At 37.7% G+C, this 23,958-nt stretch overlaps 1 protein-coding gene across 2 annotated transcripts in view; it reads right to left on the bottom strand.

Moving 5' to 3' along the window:
- Nucleotides 1-23,958, bottom strand: part of CAMKMT (calmodulin-lysine N-methyltransferase) — a 397,264-nt gene that overhangs the window by 368,718 nt on the left and 4,588 nt on the right. For both annotated transcript variants that reach the window (XM_060026700.1, XM_060026701.1), the window contains exon 2: nucleotides 13,359-13,531. In XM_060026700.1, the coding sequence (XP_059882683.1) occupies nucleotides 13,359-13,531 (173 nt within the window). The remainder of the gene's footprint in view (nucleotides 1-13,358; nucleotides 13,532-23,958) is intronic.

Raw genomic sequence — 23,958 nt, forward strand, 5'->3', positions numbered from 1 at the left:
CTTCAAAGAGTTAATTAAGTTAAAATTGGGTCATTAGGGTAAACCCTAATATATATATAATATATATTATATATATATTCATATATATTATATATATTTTATGTATATATCCTTACAAAAAAAGGAGATTAGGACACACAGAGACAATAAGGCATGTGCACAGGGGGACAATCACGTGAAGAGGCAGCAAGAGAGCAGCCACATGCAAGTCAAAGAGAGAGGCCTTGGATGAAACCAAACCTGCAACACCTAGATCCAAGACTTCTAGACCCCAAACTGTGAGAAAATAATCTTGCTGTTTAAGCCATCCAATGTGCGGTGTTTTGTTCTGGGAGCCCTAGCAAGCTAATACATGTAGTAAGAGAATACATGTAAACTGTAATACCCTTTTCAGAACAACATTTTATTTCTATCACAGAGACCAAGTTCCTTCATGGAGTGACCAAGTGAGGATGCAAAAAGTTATCTGCAATAATCACTGACCCAATAACCATTGGGTTCAACAATATCATAACCTAAGGCAATGAAGTTATCAACCACAAATCCAACTTTCATCTTCATAACACAATGATTCTGCACCTTCTCTGTGGATGCAAGATTCTAGAAGAGGTTATTTACACCTAACTTTTCCATGTTAGGAAACTACAACATACATGTCAGACAAGAGAGGAAAAAGAACAAAGCATTAAACATCTAAAGCACAAGATGAAGCTATTAAAATGATCAGCAATACAGCTTAGAACTCAAAAAACTTTTTCCTAAATATAAAAGCAATATACAGTTTCCTCAAGAAAAAACTGCCCATAATCCTATCATGCAGAGGTAACCACAGTTAATAGTTTGGTATATAGCCTTCAAATTTTATGCTATGCTCATAGACCTGTCATTAAATAACGGAGAGCACATTGTCCATACAGTTTTTCAATTTGTATTTTTTCATTTAACATATTATAAAGTTTCCCACATCATTAAATATTCTCCTGCAACATGATTTTAATGGCTGCCAAGTAGTCCAATGAATGCACCATAATTTACTGAACCAACACCTTACGACGGATTTTTAGATTATGCCCACTTTTGTGCTTTATGCATATTGTTTCAATGAACATCCTTGTAGAAATAGCATTGAGCCCCTTTCTGATTATTTCTTTAGGATAAATAACTAAAAGTGAAATTGCTTTATGGCCTAGTTTTAATAAGGACATTCTCTCATGCACATTCGCACGCTCTCTCTGTCACTCTATCTCTCTCTCTCTCATCAAGATGAAATAAACATTTGAAAAGAAATCTGAGACAAGAGTTAAAAAAAAAAAGGTACATATATTTTGCAAGAAGTTAAAGATTTCTAAAAAGCAGAAACTGGGATAAAGTAAAATGCATGTTTAAAAGTTAAAAGCAGTATTAAAAATAGAAAGTGTGACACAGGGCTTCCCTGGTGGCACAGTGGTTAAGAACCCGCCTCCCAATGCAAGGGACACGGGTTCGAGCCCTGGTCCGGGAAGATCCCACATGCCGCGGAGCAACCAAGTCCGTGCGCCACAACTACTGAGCCTGCGCTCTAGAGTCCGTGAGCCACAACTACTGAGCTCACACGCCTAGAGCCCGTGATCTGCAACAGGAGAAGCCACCGCAATGAGAAGCCCGCGCACCGCAACAAAGAGTAGCCCTCGCTCACCGCAACTAGAGAAAGCCTACGCACAGCAACGAAGACCCAACACAGCCAAAAATAAATAAATAAAATAAATAAATTTATTAAAAAAAAAAAAAAGAAAGTGTGACACAAAACTTGTCTTCTTGAAAGCATTATTTCTTGAAGCCAAGAAGCAGAAAGTATACCCTATGACATTAAATGGGATCAGGGTGGGGAGACAGGAAAACTAATCCTATACCTCTAAGTAACTTACAAAAATGAAAATCATTTATCTACGAAGTCTAGGAACCCTAAAAGATGGCATCTCATGAGAGAAAAATGTCAACAATCATTGTCTTCAATGGTATAAGAATTAGTCCTACTTATAGGAAAACTGCCATGAACACAGTGTGGTAAAGATTCAGTTTGATTATTTCAAGTTCCCTTTCAATTGGCCCAAACTCAAGGACTTTTCTTTGTTCAGAGTCATCCATACTTTATTCAAGTGTCAACTCTATAAGATCTTGTCTACCCTTAATCTTTCAACTGTTTACCTAGGTCCTGCCTGGACAATGTGGTTATTAGACAGTAATACCTGCAAGGAAGGGACCTTATCAAACTTCAGTTTTACCATTACACTGATAATTAATGTTATATAACAGTCATAACATTTTGCTAACATATCCAGGGTATAAAAAGTTCACTCCATCTTCTCCTAAACTCCGAAGCTTTAACTTGTTTCCCAAGCCTTTAACTTAAATATTCTCACCACAAAAAAGAAATGATAATTATGTGACATGATAGAAGTGTTAGCTAGTAGTATGGTACTAATCATTTTGCAATATATAAGTGAATCAAGTCAACACAGTGTATACCTTAAATTTACACAATGTTATATGTCAATTATATCAATATCTCAACAAAGCTGGAAAAAAGTTTACCAGTAGCCAGTTTTTTCTTCCCAAAGCCAAGAAATTTTTTTCATAAGCACCTAAAGCTATGCTAGAACTGAGGACCTTTGAGTTTTTCTAAAGAATGGCCTATGGGGTAAGGATTAAGGAGCAAGTAACTGGGGCAGATAATTATCTGAAGAGGGGAAAAAGAAAAGCTACCAGAGAAAAATTTGAAGCCTAAAGGTATCAAGAGATTGAAACCAGAGGTTAAAAGTAAGTGAGGGCTCCACTCTCACCACTCTTATTCAACATAGTTTTGGAAGTTTTAGCCACAGCAATCAGAGAAGAGAAGGAAATAAAAGGAATACAAATCGGAAAAGAAGAAGTAAAGCTGTCACTGTTTGCAGATGACATGATCCTATACATAGAGAAGCCTAAAGATGCTACCAGAAAACTACTAGAGCTAATCAATGAATTTGGTAAAGTAGCAGGATACAAAATTAATGCACAGAAATCTCTGGCATTCCTATATACTAATGATGAAAAATCTGAAAGTGAAATCAAGAAAACACTCCCATTTACCATTGCAACAAAAAGAATAAAATATCTAGGAATAAACCTACCTAAGGAGACAAAAGACCTGTATGCAGAAAACTATAAGACACTGATGAAAGAAATTAAAGATGATACAAATAGATGGAGACATATACCATGTTCTTGGATTGGAAGAATCAACATTGTGAAAATGACTCTACTACCCAAAGCAATCTATAGATTCAATGCAATCCCTATCAAACTACCACTGGCATTTTTCACAGAACTAGAACAAAAAATTTCACAATTTGTATGGAAACACAAAAGACCCCGAATAGCCAAAGCAATCTTGAGAACAAAAAAAGGAACTGGAGGAATCAGGCTCCCTGACTTCAGACTATACTACAAAGCTACAGTTATCAAGACAGTATGGTACTGGCACAAAAACAGAAAGATAGATCAATGGAACAGGATAGAAAGCCCAGAGATAAACCCATGCACATATGGACACCTTATCTTTGATAAAGGTGGCAGGAATGTACAGTGGAAAAAGGACAGCCTCTTCAATAAATGGTGCTGGGAAAACTGGACAGGTACATGTAAAAGAATGAAATTAGAACACTCCCTAACACCATACACAAAAATAAGCTCAAAATGGATTAAAGACCTAAATATAAGGCCAGAAACTATCAAACTATTAGAGGAAAACATAGGCAGAACACTCTATGACATAAATCACAGCAAGATTCTTTCTGACCCACCCCCTAGAGTAATGGAAATAAAAACAAAAATAAACAAATGGGACCTAATGAAACTTCAAAGCTTTTGCACAGCAAAGGAAACCATAAACAAGACCAAAAGACAACCCTCAGAATGGGAGAAAATATTTGCAAATGAAGCAACTGACAAAGGATTAATCTCCAAAATTTACAAGCAGCTCATGCAGCTCAACAACAACAAAAAAACAAACAACCCAATCCAAAAATGGGCAGAAGACCTAAATAGACATTTCTCCAAAGAAGATATACAGACTGCCAACAAACACATGAAAGAATGCTCAACATCATTAATCATTAGAGAAATGCAAATCAAAACTACAATGAGATATCATCTCACACCAGTCAGAATGACCATCATCAATAAATCTAGAAACAATAAATGCTGGAGAGGGTGTGGAGAAAAGGGAACCCTCTTGCACTGCTGGTGGGAATGTGAATTGGTTCAGCCACTGTGGAGAACAGTATGGAGGTTCCTTAAAAAACTACAAATAGAACTACCATATGACCCAGCAATCCCACTACTGGGCATATACCCTGAGAAAACTGAAATTCAAAAAGAGTCATGTACCAAAATGTTCATCGCAGCTCTATTTACAATAGCCCGGAGATGGAAACAACCTAAGTGCCCATCATCGGATGAATGGATAAAGAAGATGTGGCACATATATACAATGGAATATTACTCAGCCATAAAAAGAAACGAAATTGAGCTATTTGTAATGAGGTGGATAGACCTAGAGTCTGTCATACACAGTGAAGTAAGTCAGAACGAAAAAGACAAATACAGTATGCTAACACATATATATGGAATTTAAGAAAAAAAAATGTCATGAAGAACCTAGGGGTAAGGCAGGAATAAAGACGCAGACCTCCTAGAGAACGGACTTGAGGTTATGGGGAGGGGGAAGGGTGAGCTGTGACGGGGCGAGAGAGAGTCATGGACATATACACACTAACAAACGTAGTAAGGTAGATAGCTAGAGGGAAGCAGCCGCATGGCACGGGGATATTGGCTCGGTGCTCTGTGACAGCCTGGAGGGGTGGGATAGGGAGGGTGGGAGGGAGGGAGACGCAAGAGGGAAGAGATATGGGAACATATGTATATGTATAACTGATTCACTTTGTTATAAAGCAGAAACTAACACACCATTGTAAAGTAATTATACCCCAATAAAGATGTTAATAAAAAAAAAAAAAATACAGACACTAAACTAGGATTTAATAAAGATTTTAGGTTAAAATACAAAAAAAAAAAAAAAAAAAAAAAGTAAGTGAGGGCTAAATATGGCACCCAAAACACAAACAACAAAAGAAAAAAATAGATAAATTGAACTTCAACAAAACTAAAAACTTTTGTACACCAAAGGACACTATCAAGAAAGTGAAAAGATAACCCAGAAGATGGGAGAAAATATTTGCAAATCACATATCTGATATGGGTTAAGTATCCAGAATGTATAAAGAAGTCTGAAATTCAATAACAAAGAGACAAACAACCCAATTAAAAATGGGCATAGGACTTGAATAGACATTTCTCCAAAGAAGTTATACAAATGGCCAATGGGCACATGAAAAAACATATAACATAATTAGTCACTGGGGGACTGCAAATCAAAACAACAGTAAGATTACACCCACTAGAATGGCAATAATACAAAATAATAATAATATAGGAAAAATCATAGGTGCTTGCAAGAATGGGGAGAAACTAGAACCCTCATATATTCCTAGTAGGTAAAATGGCACAGCCACTGTGGAAAACAATTTGGCCATTCTTCAAAAAGTTAAACAAAGAGTTACTACATGACCCAGTAATTCGGCCCCTCAGTACATACCTAAAAGAAAGAATTTAAAACTTAAACATTCACATAAAAACTTGTACATGAATGTTCATAGTAGCATTATTCATAATAGCCAAAAAGTAGAAACTACCCAAATGTCCATCAACTGATGAAGGGATAAACAAAATATGGTATTGTCCATACAATGGAATATTATTCAGCCATAATAAAGGAATGAAGTACTGGTATATGCTATAACATGGATGAATCAGAAGACATTATGCTAAGTGAAAGAAGCCAAATATAAAGGCCACATATCATATGATTCTACTTATATAAAATGTCCAGAATAGGCAATATAGACAAATCCATATAGACAGAAAGTAGCTAAGTGGTTGCCAGGGGCTAGGGGGAGGAGGAAGATGGAGAGTTACTAGTAATGGGGATGGGGCTTCCTTTTGGGTTGATGAAAAGCTTCGGAAATTAGAGAGTGGTGATGGTTGCACAACATCGTGAATATACTGAATTTAAAATGGTTAAAATGATTAATTTTACCTTGATTAAAAAGAAAAGTGGTCCCCCAAAATCAGAAAAAGTAAGCCAGAGAGCAGAATGGGTCCTAAGAGGCTGCATAAGAACAAAGAGGTTTAAAAAGTTGATTTTCCATGCAACTACTTTGGAGATCTTTCGAAAATAAATGGCTGAAGAGTTTTTTTTTTCAGTCTTACATCTACTAGTTATAGGAAACTAAAAGATTATTTCTACATAATATATGAAAATTTGAAAAAGTATCTAGGGAATATTTCAATTTACTGAAACTTTGAATATATGTATATGTAAGCAAACTACACAAACAATCATGACTGAACTTCAAATAACCTAGAAAGTTAAGTTACAATTAGCCCATATCTGTGATTTAAGCTCCATGAAATGAGAAGCCTGCGCACCCATAACAAAGAGTAGCCCCTGCTCACTGCAACTAGAGGAAGCCTGCACGCAGCAACGAAGACCCAACGCAGCCAAAAATGAACAAATAAATAAATAAATTTAAATTAAAAATAATAAATAAACAAATATAAATTCAGTATTCATATTTGCCTCAGATACCAACCTTGCCAAGTTTTAAAGGGGCACCTATGATACACTACACATATAAGGATAATCTGCCATACATCTAATTTCATAAGCATATCATTCCCATCACAAGTTTTTATTCAGTGTGCGCTCACAGGGTACATACTAAATCCAGTGGGGTGAGGGTTTGTTTTATTTTTTTTCCTTTCCTTAGAGAAGCAATACATGATCTCAATGCAGTGCATTTGCTGTACTACCGTTCTTTTTTTTTTGTGGTACGCGGGCCTCTCACTGCTGTGGCCTCTCCCGTTGCGGAGCACAGGCTCTGGATGCGCAGGCTCAGCGGCCATGGCTCACGGGCCCAGCCGCTCCGCGGCATGTGGGATCTTCCCGGACCAGGGCACGAACCCGCGTCCCCTGCATCGGCAGGCGGACTCTCAACCACTGCGCCACCAGGGAAGTCATTCTTGACTTCTTGCCCATTCTAAGCCTCCAGGACAGGCCAAAACGCAAGAATGCTAGGCTTCTAATTCAGCAATTACCATAGCAACAGGAGTCATTCAAAGAAAGGAGGACAGTTCAGGCCTCTCAGCTTCTTCTATCCCTAGAACTTGTATACATTTATAAATGAATAACTCAGGCACTTTTATGGTTCTGAATATAAATGGAAGTATTTTAAAGTTTCCAGAATATGCAAATTCCTATTACACTGAAATTAAGTTAAAATACAGGGGCGGGGAACAACAATTTCTAGTATCTATACAGTAATCTCTATACAACAAGAAATTGCAACTTATAAGACAAGGAGAAGAAATTTTTTTTAATACAGTTTTTTACTATACATAGAAAATCCTAAAGATGTCACCAGAAAACTACTAGAACTAATCAGTGAATTTGGTAAGGTTGCAGGATACAAAATTAATGCACAGAAATCTCTGGCATTCCTATACACCAACAATGAAAAATCAGAAGAGAAATTAAGGAAACGCTCCCATTTACCACTGCAACAAAATGAATAAAATACCTAGGAATAAACCTGCCTAAGGAGGCGAAAGACTTGTACTCAGAAAACTATAAAACACTGATGAAAGAAATCAAAGATAACATAAACAGATGGAGAAATATACCACGTTCTTGGATTGGAAGAATCAATATTGTGAAAATAACTATACTACCCAAAGCAATCTACTACCCAATTCAATCTACAGATTCAGTACAATCCCTATCAAACTACCAATGGCATTCTTCACAGAATTAGAACAAAAAATCTTACAATACATATGGAAACACAAAAGACCCCAAATAGCCAAAGCAACTTGAGAAAGAAAAATGGAGTTGGAGGAATCAGGCTCCCCGACTTCAAACTATGCCACAAAGCCACAGTAATCAAAACAGTATGGTACTGGTACAAAAACAGAAATATAGATCAATGGCACCGGATAATGCCCAGAGATAAACCCACGCACATATGGGCATCTAATTTACGACAGAGGAGGCAAGAACATACAATGGAGAAAAGACAGCCTCTTCAATAAGTGGTGCTGAGAAAACTGGACAGCTCCATATGAAAGAATGAAATTAGCATGCTACCTAACACCAAACACAAAAATAAACTCCAAATGTATGAAAGACTTCAATGTAAGACCAGACACAGAACTCTTGGAGGAAAACATAGGAAGAACACTCTTTGACATAAATCACAGCAAGATCTTTTTTGACCCACCTCCTAGAGTAATGGAAATAAAAACAAAAATAAACAAATGGGACTTAATTAAACTTAAAAGGTTTTGCACAGCAAAGGAAACCATAAACAAGACAAAAAGACAACCCTCAGAATGGGAGAAAATATTTCCCAATGAAACAACAAAGAATTAATCTCCAAAATATACAAACAGATCATGGAACTCAATATCAAAAAAACAAACAATCCAGTTAAAAAATGGGTGGAAGACCTAAATAGACATTTCACCAAGGAAAACATACAGATGGCCAAGAGGCAGATGAAAAGATGCTCAATGTTATTAATTATTAGAGAAATGCAAGTCAAAACTATAATGAAGTACCACCTCACACCAGTCAGAATGGCCATTATCAAAAAAGCTAGAAACAATAAATGCTGGAAAGGGTGTGGTGAAAAGGGAACCCTCCTACACTGTTGGTGGGAATGTAAATTGATACAACAACTATGGAAAACGGTATGGAGGTTTCTTAAAAAACTAAAAATAGAACAACCATATGACCCAGCAATCCCACTACTGGGCATATACCCTGAGAAAAACATAATTCAAAAAGAGACATGCACCACAATGTTCACTGCAGCACTATTTACAACAGCCAGGACATGGAACCAACCTAAATGTCCACTGACAGATTAATGGATAAAGAAGATGTGGTACATATATACAATGGAATATTACTCAGCCATAAAAAGAAACAAAATAGAGTTATTTGTAGTGAGGTGGTTGGACCTAGAGTTTGTCATACAGAGTGAAGTAAGTTAGAAACAGAAAACCAAATACCGTATGCTAACGCATATATATGGAATCTAAAAAAAAAAGGTACTGATGAACCTAGTTGCAGGGCAGGAATAAAGAGGCAGACATAGAGAATGGACTTGATGACATGGAGTAGGAGGGTGAAGTGAGAGTAGCAACGACATATATACATTACTGAATGTTAAATAGTTGGCTAGTGGGAAGCAGCAGCATAGCACAGGGAGATCAGCTCGGTGCTTTGCGATGATCTATAGGGGTGGGATAGGGAGGATGGGAAGGAGGCTCAAGAGGGAGGGGGTATGGGGACATGTATTCATACGGCTGATTTGCTTTGTTGTACAACAGAAACTAACACAGTATTGTGAAGCAATTATACTCCAATAAAGATCTATTAAAATATATATATATATATATTTTTTTTTTGGCTGCATCAGGTCTTAGTTGCAGCACATGGGATCTTTCGTTGTGGCACACAGGCTCTTCGTTGTGGTGCGCAGGCTTCTCTCTAGTTGTGGCGCACAGGCTCAGTAGTGTGGCACATGGGCTTAGTTAGTTGCCCCATGGCACATGGGATCTTAGTTCCCTGACCAGGGATCAAACCCACATCCCCTGCACTGCAAGACAGATTCACAACCACTGGACCACCAGGGAAGTCCCTTCATATACATATATTTATTCATTCATTCATTCATTCATTTGGCTGTGCCGGGTCTTAGCTGCGGCACATGGGATCTTTGCTGCGGCGTGTGGGATCTTTTAGTTGCAGCATGTGAGATCTTTTTTAGTTGCGGCACATGGGATCTTTAGTTGCAGCATGCAAACTCTTAGTTGCAGCACGAGGGATCTAGTTCCCTCACCAGGGATCAAACCTGGGCCCCCTGCATTAGGAGCGCAAGTCTTAGCCACTGTACTCTCACCAGGGATCAAACCTGGGCCCCCTGCATTGGGAGCACAAGTCTTAGCCACTGGACCACCAGGAAAGTCCCAGGAACAAGGAATTTTTAATGAAGGATTTTTAGTATAAACACCTCCTGGTATATATTAGTTTTCTATACATGCATCTATCTAATAGCAAGAACCTCTTCTATAAAACTCTAAGAAATGAACACCAGGGAAACAAGAAGACTTTGCCAAGGAATAAAGCAGGAGCCATACCCTGGATTTTAATTTACTAAGTCTCAACATTCACTTTGGAGCAAAGAGTCGACCATCCTCAGATATACAGAAAAGACAACAGATCTTGGAGAATTCATAACCTAACTTTTACATTGTCCAGACTTTTGTTTCTGATGAAAAGTCACCAGGGGAAATTCTTTATTCCTTCATTTTAAGTATCATCATGTAAAGCTGACAGGAAATGATCAAAATTTTAATTCAGGCCACTGCTTATATACATTTTAATAATATAAACAATATACAACTATGTACTCTGAATTCACGAATATCTAGTTATTTACTCTCTTAAGGTATTCATTTCAAGTCTAATAAAACTTTAAAGGAACATAAATCAATATGTAGGGAAATGAATTTACTGATTTATTTAAAAACTATTCACCACTTTTTTTTACTGCATAGCGTTAATAAACTTAAAAAATATAGAAGATGATGATGGTACTGCATTTCAAAACAACTTTCCAAGCCACTACTTTGGCTATTACAAGTAATTTTTTTAAACTTTAGAGTGCTCACAATTCAAATAACACTGAAGAAAACAGATAAAAGTAGCTAAAGAAATGGCATGGAAAGACTGACAAAAGAGTTGATACAAGATATCAAAGGAGCAAGAATGGAAATCCATGTTGGGTAGATAACAGTAAACAAGGAGAAGTGGTAACCATAAGAAATCAACATGAACAAAATTGGCAATGGAATGGAATGAACTATTCTTGGCAGAAATCCTGCCCTTCCTAAGCAATTACAGTAATATCAGTGATTTCCTATACGGTATCAGGATTATGGAGTAAGAAATGGAATGCTCAGAATAATCAATGAGGAAATTAGTTTATCTAGGCCTCAATCCCTTCATCTGAAAAGTGAATAAATGTATATATGACTGCCGCACAAGTGGCAGGATGTGTAGAAGTTAAAAGTGCAGGCTGTGACTATCATTATATAAGATGTTACTGATGGAGACAGCTGGGTGATGGGTACATGGAACTCCTTGTACTATTTTTGCAGCTTTTTGAGAGCCTGTAATTATTTCAAAACAAAAGTTTTTAAAAGTATTATACAGGCATGAAACCAGACCACCAGGGTTTAAATAGGGGCACAACCAATTATTGGCTGTGTGCCCTCAATCGAGTTATTTTCTCATCTGTAAAATGAGGATAAAAACAATATTTACCTCAGGAGGTGCTATGTGAATTAAATAAGCTTATACATGTAAACCATTCACAACAGAGCTTGTCACATAGTAGGCACTCAATTGTCAGTCATTATTAATGTTGTTAGGATTATTTTTTTCTAAGATCAGAATTCAGCTCTAGAATTCTGTATGTGTAAGCTATCGTTATTTTTGCACTATTGATATGGAGAGATATTAGCTAGTTTGAAAAACAGAGAAAAAATCTTGGCAGCCAATGAGGCCTAAATTCTAGCTCAGTCACCTGTCATCTTTCTATAAACTAGGATTTAATATCATATTTATATAGATATATTTATTCTTTCAAAAATGGATATATCACAAAGAACCAAACTGTTGGAGAGGTGTCTTGGTGCTACATCAACACCATCTCCACCAGGTGGAGAACCATGCCTTATTTTGAAAGCTCTCAAGAACAGAAGATTTCACATTCTCTCTGGCTAAGCCTTACCAGGGCCTTGAAGATGTCAGGAAGTTATTCTTGGTACAGTTTACACTTACTGCCTCTTGTCACCGTAGACGTAGAAGATAAGTTTTAGAACTTTATACCTGAAGACCCCTACCAGTAGGGGTATTACTCTGTTTCTCCTTCTCTTTAATATCCTTATAGATTCTATCTTCCAATTGTTTAATCATCTTCATTCCTACTTCACAGACTTATTGTAAGGAGTACATGAATTAGAATACATCAAAGCACGTAGTACTGTACTTGGCAAACAGTAAGCATTTAATGCATTTTTCTTTCCTTCCTAATCAAGGACTAAACTATCTCCATCAGAATGCCAGGCAGTTGAGGTATTCTAATTTCAATCTCATAATGAATGTACAGGCAAACTCACAAATCCTTAAATTTTTACCTTCTATTTAGAGTTCTTAATAAATCAACATGATGAAACCACATCCTAATTGCATTCCCCTGTCCACTCTAGTCAATTTTTATCCAAATCCCAAATTTTAAGCTATAATGGTATCTTTTAGAGCTGAGATATTTTAAACTAAAATAGTTCAGGAAACATATACTATAAATAGACATCCTTTGTGAAAACTTTTTTTCTTAAAATTATTCCTGACCTTACCTAAACTGTATTCAGACACGTTTCCACTTAAAATGTTTTTTGCTCTTCTTACAGTTACTGTAAATGTGCTCCTCCCTCCCTTTCAAAAGGTGAAATCTTGTCAAGAAAGGCAGATTTTATAAAATCAAATACCTGCAGTAATATTGCAACATGCTAGACTGTAACTGTGAGAGAAAATTAATTCAGTAAAAATGATATCTTGTTACTTCAGTTTGCAACTCTCTTATCTCTTTTCTAATGATTTTTAAAGCCAGAACAGTCTGTATGCTTCTCACGATATCAGTGTTTTGGGTGAATTTTCTCCTCCTATTCCTAAGATTCTATTCTGAAAGTGACAAAACATGAATGGGAAAAATACCAAAGCTTGATTTTTCAAATAACTACTACTTGAAGAGCAGTTTGGAAAAATTCTGTTTTCACTTTCAGCCTTCTTTGCCTCAAAAAGAACTTGGCTTTTTTTCATAATCAAATGCTATGAGACAATGGTTAAATGAACCCTTTGATTTGAACTTTATCCTCAAATGCCGATACATTCCTTAGAATGTTTTATTTTTAGTTCTGAGAATACAGTAAGACCCAGTTAAAGCAGCAGGATTCCAAACACAAAGTTGCAAAACCTAAGTTCTGATAAAGATTGCCTGCAAACTCAATAGAATGAACAATGAGATTCTTAGATTGTTTTCTTCTACAAGAGAAAAAAACTTAAAAAAAATCTTAACTAGAGTGATGTTTACCTTAAGAAAATACTGTATTCAGGATACAAGATGCTTGTATATTGAACCCAGGCACCAACTTCCTCTTCAGTTTCCCTTTTTTGGGCTTCTGTTACTGAGAACAGATTAAATGATTCAAATCTTCTTACAGATACATGTCGTAGACAATCATCCAGGTGTTTTTGTTTCAGAACCTTTGAAATAAAACCAAATATTGTCGTCACATTATATAAATATAAATTAAATTTTCAACATTTAAGTGGTAAGGGGACTTTCTTTTCCAGTAATGGCAGATTACTGGAAAAGACCAACATCTTACTGAAGACAACTAGAAAACATACACAAAATATTTTAAAACATTACTCGAAGGCATCAGAGGGCAAAGAATATAGTGAAGATCTACCAGTCTAATATCTTTAAAAGGAGGTAAATCTAGAGAGATGAGTCTGGCTTTTGCAACCACTTTTCTTGTGAGACATTCATCAATTCCAAGAGAGAGAGCTGAGAAGACAAGCAGCACCTTCAACAGCTTGTAGACTTAGGGGGTAAAAGTTGAATTTCAAAGCTTAATACCTAGGCAGGGGCAGGTATGTTATTCTGAGCTGGTGTGTGTGTGTGTGTGTGTGTGTGTGTGTGTGTGTGTGTGTGTGTGTGTGTGTGTGTGTGTGTGTGTGTGTGTGTGTGTATGAAGATAAATCAAATGAGTAGTTTTCTTGGTGCCACTGAAAACTAGGTTTTTAAGTATGGAAGAAAGGAGATACAACTGTAAGATTGATGAGGTTAAGCAAAAACTCTGTAGCTCTGAATCTGAATAAAGTATAATATAAACTAATGATGTATTTCATTTTTTAAAACTGTACATATATTTCCTACATCTGACCACTGAAAAGGTCTAAAAACAATGACCAAACTAGTAGCAATGAGCACACCTACTGCACATACTGCTGTCTCTAAATACCATTTTTTATTAAAACAAAGTAAGGGGAATCCCCTGGTCGTCCAGTGGTTAGAACTCCACACTTTCACTGCCAAGGGCATGGGTTCAATTCCTGGTCAGGGAACTAAGATAATGCAAGCCACGCAGCACAGCCAAAACGAAGAAAGAAAAAAAAAAAAAGTAAGGCCCTTGGAAAAAGGGCAGGAATTGTACAAGATAAGTCTGGAACATCATGCACACAAGAAAACAAGAAAGCCATACAAAATTAAGGGTTATATCAAAAGGACTGATGGGATAGTGCAAGCATTAACAAAGATAATAAATGTAACTGAGTTGAAACACATTAGTTCATAACATTAACTTTTTAAATACTTCATTGATGATCACCGAAAAATGCTAAAGAACCAACTTATTTTGAAAACTAGTAAATGAGGAGAAAAAATCAAGTATTTATCTGTCTCTTCTATATGAACCATAACTGAGAATATCCAAATGGAAGTTGAGGGGAAATTTCTCTTTATACTAGTATTCCAAGTAATAAATGAAGAAGGAACAACAGAACATCACCATTTTTCAACTCCTTCATGAATTCATGAACCTAGGTAATCATCATTAAGAAGAGAAATAACCAGACATCACTATGATTATTGATGAAATCTCACACCACCATCATCTTGACCAATTAAACAAGACAAAACAAAAAACATCAAATCTGAATCTGATCAAGCCTCTATATCTTACAGGAAATAGGAAATACAGGGAGAGAGGAACACATTAAACAACATCATCAAGTGCAATTAGCAAAATTCAAATTATGGGAAACTACAAAACACCCAGTTGCTTCCGGCAAGGGTTGAAAAAGAGACATGCTGAGGGAATATTTAGATTAAAAAGACTTGTACATATCAACCAATAACAATATTTGGAACTTAATTTGGATCCTGTTTTCAAAATAATCAAACTGTAAAGAAAAATTAGGAGACAATGGAAAACTTTTGGAAACTGACCAGATATTTTATGACATCAAGGAATTATTCTGGATAGGATATGGTATTGTAATTAATTATTTAATGTCATCTTGTATAGGTACATACTGAAATATTTATAGAAAAAATATGATATCTGAGATTCGCTTCAAAATAATCTGGTGAGGGTTGCATAATGAGAGAACAGAAATGAAACGAATTTGGTCCAGAGTTAAAAATAGTTGAAGCTTATGGATACCTGAGTGGTTATTAAACTATTTTTTTCCACTTTTGTATATGTTTGACATTTCCCATAAAGTTTTTTTAAGATATAAAGCGCTCTAATAGTCATAAACAAATGAAAAATAAAAAGATATGAAAAACCAAATATATTTGCAAGTTAAGCAATAAACTTCTAAATAATCTGTGAATGAAAAAAAGAACACAATGGAAATTAGAAAGTATTTTAAACTGAATAATAAAAATACATTTCAAGGGCGGAGTCAAGATGGCGTACTAGGAGGACTCGGAATTCATCTCTCCTCACAACTAGGGCACCTGCCAGGCACTGGTGAGGGACCACGGAAACCTAAGGGGACAGGAAGAACCCCCAGCGACCGGGTAGGACATGGGGCATGGGAGGAGTGAAGGGGGAGAAGTGGAGGCAGGATGGGACTGGTGCCCCTAAGGGGCGGCTGGGGGAGGGGAAGGGATCCCATGCTGGAAGTGGTAAATTGGGGGACCATTGGGAGGGCAGAGGATCAAAAGGGAGTGTGGCCAGGTTTCTCCTGCCCACTTGGGTGCCCAGGAACCTGCTGAGATCCCAGGCCTCATCCTCTGCCCACCGAGGCCCCCTCCAGCCATGCGGGTCCTGAGGGAGTGAGAGGGAGGAAGGGGGAGCAAAAGTAAAGGCCGGACCTCCAGGACTGGCACCCCTGAGGGGTGGCTGGGGGAGGGGAGTTCCTACACCCAGCGGGACCCACCCGCGGTTAGGGGTCCAGTAGTGACGGGGGACACCCTGGGGGAGATGGTGAGGGAGAGACACGAAGGAATGGAAGGGAATGCAGCCAGTGCCTTCCCTGTCCACTTAGGCACCAGGGAGCCTCTTGGGCTTGGGCCTAATCCTCTGCCCTCAGAGCCTCCCTCCCACCATGCAGAATCCAAGCCCCGCCCCTACACCCTCACCCAGGGCCCCACCCCTACACTCGGAGACCCCCTCCAATGCGCTGGGCCTAAACCCCACCCACACACCCTCACTCAGGGCCCTACCTCCAAACTCTGGAACCCCACACTCCAGAGGCCCTCCCTTCCATGTGCTGCCTCTCCCCTTCCACCCAGGTCTTAAGAAGAGGCCCTGCCCCACACTTGAACGTGGCCCCCCCTCAGGGCCTTTTCCAGCTACATGGGTCCTGAGCCTAGGCCCCACCCCATGATCAAACGTAACACCAAATGCCTGGGTCCTGCCCCACCCTAAACCCGCCCCTGCCTAAGTTCCAGCCCCCACCTAAAATTCGCCCCCATAGCCAAGGCTTTTTGTTTTTCTTTTTCTTTTTTCTTCTTTTAGATTGGGGTTCTGTTTTACCTTGCTGATTCATTGTTGTTGATTCTTTTATGTTTTTATTTTTCCTAATAAATCTTTTATTTTTCTAATTTTATTTTATTCTTTATACTCTGTAATTGTTCTCCCCTTTGGGCTTGTTCCCCCCGCTTTTTTTTTTCTTTTTTCTGTTGAGGTTTTACTTTACCTTGTTGCACTTGTTTCAATGGTAGTTTTATTTTTCCTAATATATTTTTTATCTTACTAATTTTACTTTATTTTTTATTCTTTGATATTGTACTGCTTTTTTTCTTTCTTTCTCTTTTACCTTTTTTTTTTCTTTACCGTTCCACGAAGCTTGCGGGATCTTGGGTCCCAGGCTGGAGGTTGGGCCCAAGCTCCTGTGGTGGGAGCTCCGAGTCCAAACCGCTAGACTAAAAAAGAACCTAGGACCCTAGGGAATATTAATTGGAGTGAGGACTCCCAGAGGAACGCATCTCAGCAACAAGACCCAGCTCTACCCAACTTTCTGCAAACTCCAGTGCTGGACGTCTCAGGCCAAACAACCAGTAACACAGGAATACAGCACCAACCATCAAAAAAAAAAAAAAAAAAGAAATGACAGAAAAATATATTACAGACGAAGGAGCAAGGTAAAAACCTACAAGAACAAATAAATGAAGATGAAATAGGCAACCTAACTGAAAAAGAATTCAGAGTAAGGATAGTAAAGATGATCCAAAATCTTGGCAACAGAATGGAGAAAATACAAGAAACATTCAACAAGGATCTAGAAGAACTAGAAAGCAAACAAACAATGATGAACAACACAAATGCTGAAATTAAAAATACTCTAGAAGGAATCAATAGCAGAATAACTGAGGCAGAAGAATGGATAAGTGAGCTGGAAGATAAAATGGTGGAAATAACTGCCAGGGAGCAGCATAAAGAAAAAAGAATGAAAAGAATTGAGGACAGTCTCAGAGACCTCTGGGAGAGCATTAAACAAACCAACATTCAAATTATAAGGGTTCCAGAAGAAGAGAAAAAGAAAGGGTCTGATAAAATATTTGAAGAGATTATAGTCAAAAAGTTCCCTAACATGGGAAAGGAAATAGTCAATCAAGTCCAGGAAGCACAGAGAGCACCATACAGGATAAACCCAAAGACAAACGTGCCAAGACACATATTAATCAGGAAAACCCAAAGAGAAACATGCCAAGACACATATTAATCAAACTATCAAAAATTAAATACAAAGAAAAAATATTAAAAGCAGCAAGGAAAAGGCAACAAATAACATACAAGCGAATCCCCATAAGGTTAACAGCTGATTTCTCAGCAGAAACTCTGCAAGCCAGAAGGGAGTGGCAGAGCATATTTAATGTGATGAAAGGGAAAAACCTACAACCAAGATTACTCTACCCAACAAGGATCTCATTCAGATTCGGTGGAGAAATTAAAACCTTTACAGATAAGCAAATGTTAACAGAATTCAGCACCACGAAACCAGCTTTAGAACAAATGCTAAAGAAACTTCTCTAGGCAGGAAACACAAGAGAAGGAAAAGACCTACAAAAACAAACCCAAAACAATTAAGAAAATGGTAACAGGAATGAACATACATATCGGTAATTACCTTAAACATAAATGGATTAAATGCTCCCACCAAAACACATAGACTGGCTGAATGGATACAAAAACAAGACCCGTAATATGCTGTCTACAAGAGACCCACTTCAGACCTAGGGACACACACAGACTGAAAGTGACGGGATGGAAAAAGGCATTGCATGCAAATGGAAATCAAAAGAAAGCTGGAGTAACAATTCTCGTTTCAAACAAAATAGACTTTAAAATAAAGACTACTACAGGAGACAAAAAAGGACACTACATAATCATCAAGGGATCAATCCAAGAAGAAGATGTAACAATTGTAAATATTTCTGCACCCAACAGAGGAGCACCTCAATACATAAGGCAAGTGCTAACAGCCAAAAACGGGGAAATCGACAGTAACGCAATCATAGTAGGGGACTTTAACATCCCATTTTCACCAAAGGACAGATCATCCAAAATGAAAATAAATAAAGAAACACAAGCTTTAAATGATACATTAAACAAGATGGACTTAATTGATATTTATAGGACATTCCATCCAAAAATAACAAAATACATTTTCTTCTCAAGTGCTCATGGAACAATCTCCAAGATAGACATATCTTGGGTCACAAATTGAACCTTGGTAAATTTAAGAAAACTGAAATTGTATCAAGTATCTTTTCCGACCACACACTATGAGACTAGATATCAAACACAGGGAAAAAATCTGCAAAAAAAAAAAAAAACACATGGAGGCTAAATAATACACTACTTAACAACCAAGAGATCACTTAAGACACCAAAGAGGAAATCAACAAATACCTAGAGACAAATGACAATGAAAACACAATGACCCAAAACCTGTGGGATGCAGCAAAACCAGTTCTAAGAGGGAAGTTTATAGCAATATAATCCTACCTCAAGAAAAAAGAAACATCTCAAATAAACAACCTAAACTTACACCTAAAGCAATTAGAGAAAGAAGAACAAAAAAACCCTAAAGGGGTTAGAGGCGCAGTGGTTGAGAGTCTGCCTGCCGATGCAGGGGACACAGGTTTGTGCCCCGGTGTGGGAAGATCCCACATGCCGTGGAACGGGAAGGCCCGTGAGCCATGGCCGCTGAGCCTGCGCGTCCGGAGCCTGTGCTCTGCAACGGGAGAGGCCACAACAGTGAGAGGCCCGCGTACGGCAAAAAAAAAAAAAAGTTAGCAGAAGGAAAGAAATCATAAAGATCAGAGCAGAAATAAATGAAAAAGAAATGAAGGAAACAGTAGCAAAGATCAATAAAAGTAAAAGCTGGTTCATTAAGAAGACAAACAAAATTGATAAACCATTCGCCAGACTCATCAAGAAAAAGAGGGTGAGGACTCAAATCAATAAAATTAGAAATGAAAAAGGAGAAGTTACAACAGACACCACAGAAATACAAAGCATCCTAAGAGACTACTACAAGCAACTCTATGCCAGTAAAATGGACAACCTGGAAAAAATGGACAAATTCTTACAAACGTATAACCTTCCAAGACTGAACCAGGAAGAAATAGAAAATATGAACAGACCAATCACAAGTAATGAAGTTGAAACTGTGATTAAAAATCTTCCAACATACAAAACTCCAGGACCAGATGGCTTCACAGCTGAATTCTATCAAACATTTAGAGGAGAGCTAACACCCATCCTTCTCAAACTCTTCCAAAAAATTGTGGAGGAAAGAACACTCCCAAACTCATTCTACGAGGCCACCATCACCCTGATACCAAAACCAGACAAAGATACTACAAAAAAAGAAAATTACAGACCAATATCACTGATGAATATAGATGCAAAAATCCTCAACAAAATACTAGCAAACAGAATCCAGCAACACACTAAAAGGATCATACACCATGATCAAGTGGGATTTATCCCAGGGATGCAAGGAGTCTTCAATATACGCAAATCAATCAATGTGATATGCCATATTAACAAATTGAAGGAGAAAAACCATATGATCATCTCAACAGATGGAGAAAAAGCTTTTGACAAAATTCAACACCCATTTACGATAAAAACTCTCCAGAAAGTGGGCATAGAGGGAAACTACCTCAACAAAATAAAGGCCATATATGACAAACCCACAGCAAACATCATTCTCAATGGTGAAAAACTGAAAGCATTTCCTCCAAGATCAGGAACAAGACAAGGATGTCCACTCTCACCACTATTATTCAACATAGTTTTGGAAGTCCTAGCCACGGCAACCAGAGTACAAAAAGAAATAAAAGGAATGCAAATTGGGAAAGACGTAAAACTCTCACTGTTTGCAGATGATATGATACTATACATAGAGGATCCTAAAAATGCCACCAGAAAACTATTAGAGCTAATCAATGAATTTGGTAAAGTTGCAGGATACAAAATTAATGCACAGAAATCTCTTGCATTCCTGTACACTAATGATGAAAAATCTGAAAGAGAAATTAAGGAAACACTCCCATTTACCACTGCAACAAAAAGAATAAAATACCTAGGAATAAACCTACCTAGGGAGACAAAAGACCTTTATGCAGAAAACTATAAGACACTGATGAAAGAAATTAAAGATGATACCAACAGATGGAGAGAGAGCCCATGTTCTTGGTTGGAAGAATCAATATTGTGAAAATGACTATACTACGCAAAGCAATCTACACATTCAGTGCAATCCCTATCAAATTACCAATGGCATTTTTTCTACAGAACTAAAACAAAAAATCTTAAAATTTGTATGGAGACACAAAAGACCCCGAATAGCCAAAGCAGTCTTGAGGGAAACAAACGGAGCTGGAGGAATCAGACTCCCTGACTTCAGACTATACTACAAAGTTACAGTCATCAAGACAATATGGTACTGACACAAAAACAGAAATATAGATCAATGGAACAGAATAGAAAGCCCAGAGATAAACCCACACACCTATGGTCAACTAATCTATGACAAAGGAGGCAAGGATATACAATGGAGAAAAGACAGTCTCTTAAACAAGTGGTGCTGGGAAAACTGGACAGCTCCATGTAAAAGAATGAAATTAGAACACTCCCTAACACCATACACAAAAATAAACTCAAAATTGATAAGAGACCTAAATGTAAGACCGGGCACTATAAAACTCTTAGAGGAAAACATAGGAAGAACACTCTTTGACATAAATCACAGCAAGGTCTTTTTTGATCCACCTCCTAGAGTAATGGAAATAAAGACAAAAGTAAACAAATGGGACCTAGTGAAAATTCAAAGCTTTCGCACAACAAAGGAAACCATAAACAAGACGAAAAGACAACCCTCAGAATGGGAGAAAATATTTGTAAACGCATCAACGGACAAAGGATTAATCTCCAAAATATATAAACAGCTCATGCAGCTCAATAATAAAAAAACAACCCAATCCAAAAATGGGCAGAAGACCTAAATAGACATTTCTCCAAAGAAGACATACAGACGGCCAAGAAGCACATGAAAAGCTGCTCAACATCACTAATTATTAGAGAAATGCAAATCAAAACTACAATGAGGGGGCTTCCCAAGGGGCGCAGTGGTTGAGTGTCCGCCTGCCAATGCAGGGGACACGGGTTCATGCCCCAGTCCGGGAAGATCCCACATACCGCGGAGCGGCTGGGCCCATGACCCATGGCTGCTGAGCCTGCGCGTCTGGAGCCCGTGCTCCGCAACAGGAGAGGCCACAACAGTGAGAGGCCCACGTACCGCAAAAAGAAAAAAACTACAATGAGGTATCACCTCACACTGGATAGAATGGGCATCATCAGAAAATCTACAAACAACAAATGCTGGAGAGGGTGTGGAGAAAAGGGAACCCTCTTGCACTGTTGGTGGGAATGTAAATTGATACAGCCACTATGGAGAACAGTATGGAGGTTCCTTAAAAAACTAAAAATAGAACTACCATATGACCCAGCAATCCCACTACTGGGCATATACCCTGAGAAAACCATAATTCAAAAAGACACATGCACCCCAATGTTCACTGCAGCACTATTTACAATAGCCGGATCATGGACACAACCTAAATGCCCATCGACAGATGAATGGATAAAGAAGATGTGGTACATATATACAATGGAATATTACTCAGCCGTAAAAAGGAATGGAATTGGGTCATTTGTTGAGACGTGGATCGATCTAGAGACTGTCATACAGAGTGAAATAAGTCAGAAAGAGAAAAACAAATATCGTATATTAACGCATATATGTGGAACCTAGAAAAATGGTACAGATGAGCCAGTTTGCAGAGCAGAAATTGAGACACAGATGTAGGGAACAAACGTATGGACACCAAAGGGGGAAGAGGCAGGAGAGCGGGTGGTGCTGGTGGCATGAATTGGGTTATTGGGATTGACATGTATACACTGATGTGTATAAAATTGATGACTAATAAGAGCCTGCTGTATAAAAAAAAAAGTGCCTTGATAAAACGTTTAAAATAAGTCAATACTATGTTAGTTTTTCTCTCTTTTACATTTACCAATATAAATATATGTTCATCTTTAAAAAAAAAAGAAAATGGACAAAAGACATGAAGAGACATTTCATTGAAGTGATATACAGATGGCAAATAAGCATGAAAAGATGTTTATCTGCAGCAATTGTTAAAATATGTAAATTTCCAAACCCCACTCAAAATTCACTGCTCTAGAAAGTTTTTGCTTTTAAAATTTTTTAAATTGTGGAAAATATTGGGTTGGCCAAAGCGTTCCTTTGCGTTTCTTTGTAACATCTTATGGAAAAACCTGAACAAACATTTTGACCAACCCAATACACAAAACATAAAATTCAAAAAAAAAAGACAAATGCTTTCACACCTAGAGCCTTCTAAACATTTTAGTTTCTTTACTGCACAGTTAAAAGTTCATTTCATTCAAAATAATTATTGATGGAATATTTTGTTTTTAGACTGATAAGCTACATACTTCTAATTCAAGAAAACATTCACATTCACCTTTTTAACCTAAAACACAATCCTAAATATTTTTAAGGAATCCAATGAAACCAATTATTATTTTTTTTTAATAAATTTATTTATTTTGGGGTGTGTTGGGTCTTCGTTTCTGTGCGAGGGCTTTCTCTAGTTGCGGCGAGTGGGGGCTACTCTTCATCGCGGTGCGCGGGCCTCTTACTGTCGCGGCCTCTCTTGTTGCGGAGCACAGGCTCCAGACACGCAGGCTCAGTAGTTGTGGCTCATGGGCCTAGTTGCTCCGTGGCATGTGGGATCTTTCCCAGACCAGGGCTCGAACCCGTGTCCCCTGCATTGGCAGGCAGATTCTCAACCACTGCGCCACCAGGAAAGCCCAAAACCAATTATTAATCTTAATAAATCAGAGACATAAAAAAGAAAATCTCCTCCAATCACTGATGTATATGTCAACAAGGTTTGAACAGCGGGGGTCAGGGGTGAGCATTACATGTAAACACTTAAGGTTAAAGTATGTTCTGCAGAGTACACAAAAATCTATGTCATCTGTGACTATAGCAGTATAAAGTTCTATAATCCATTGAAATGTCAGTTTAACTTAAACAATGGGAAAAAACCCTTATAAATACAATGA

Source organism: Delphinus delphis, chromosome 12 (assembly GCF_949987515.2).
Source record: "Delphinus delphis chromosome 12, mDelDel1.2, whole genome shotgun sequence".
In the NCBI taxonomy this organism is placed as follows: domain Eukaryota; kingdom Metazoa; phylum Chordata; class Mammalia; order Artiodactyla; family Delphinidae; genus Delphinus; species Delphinus delphis.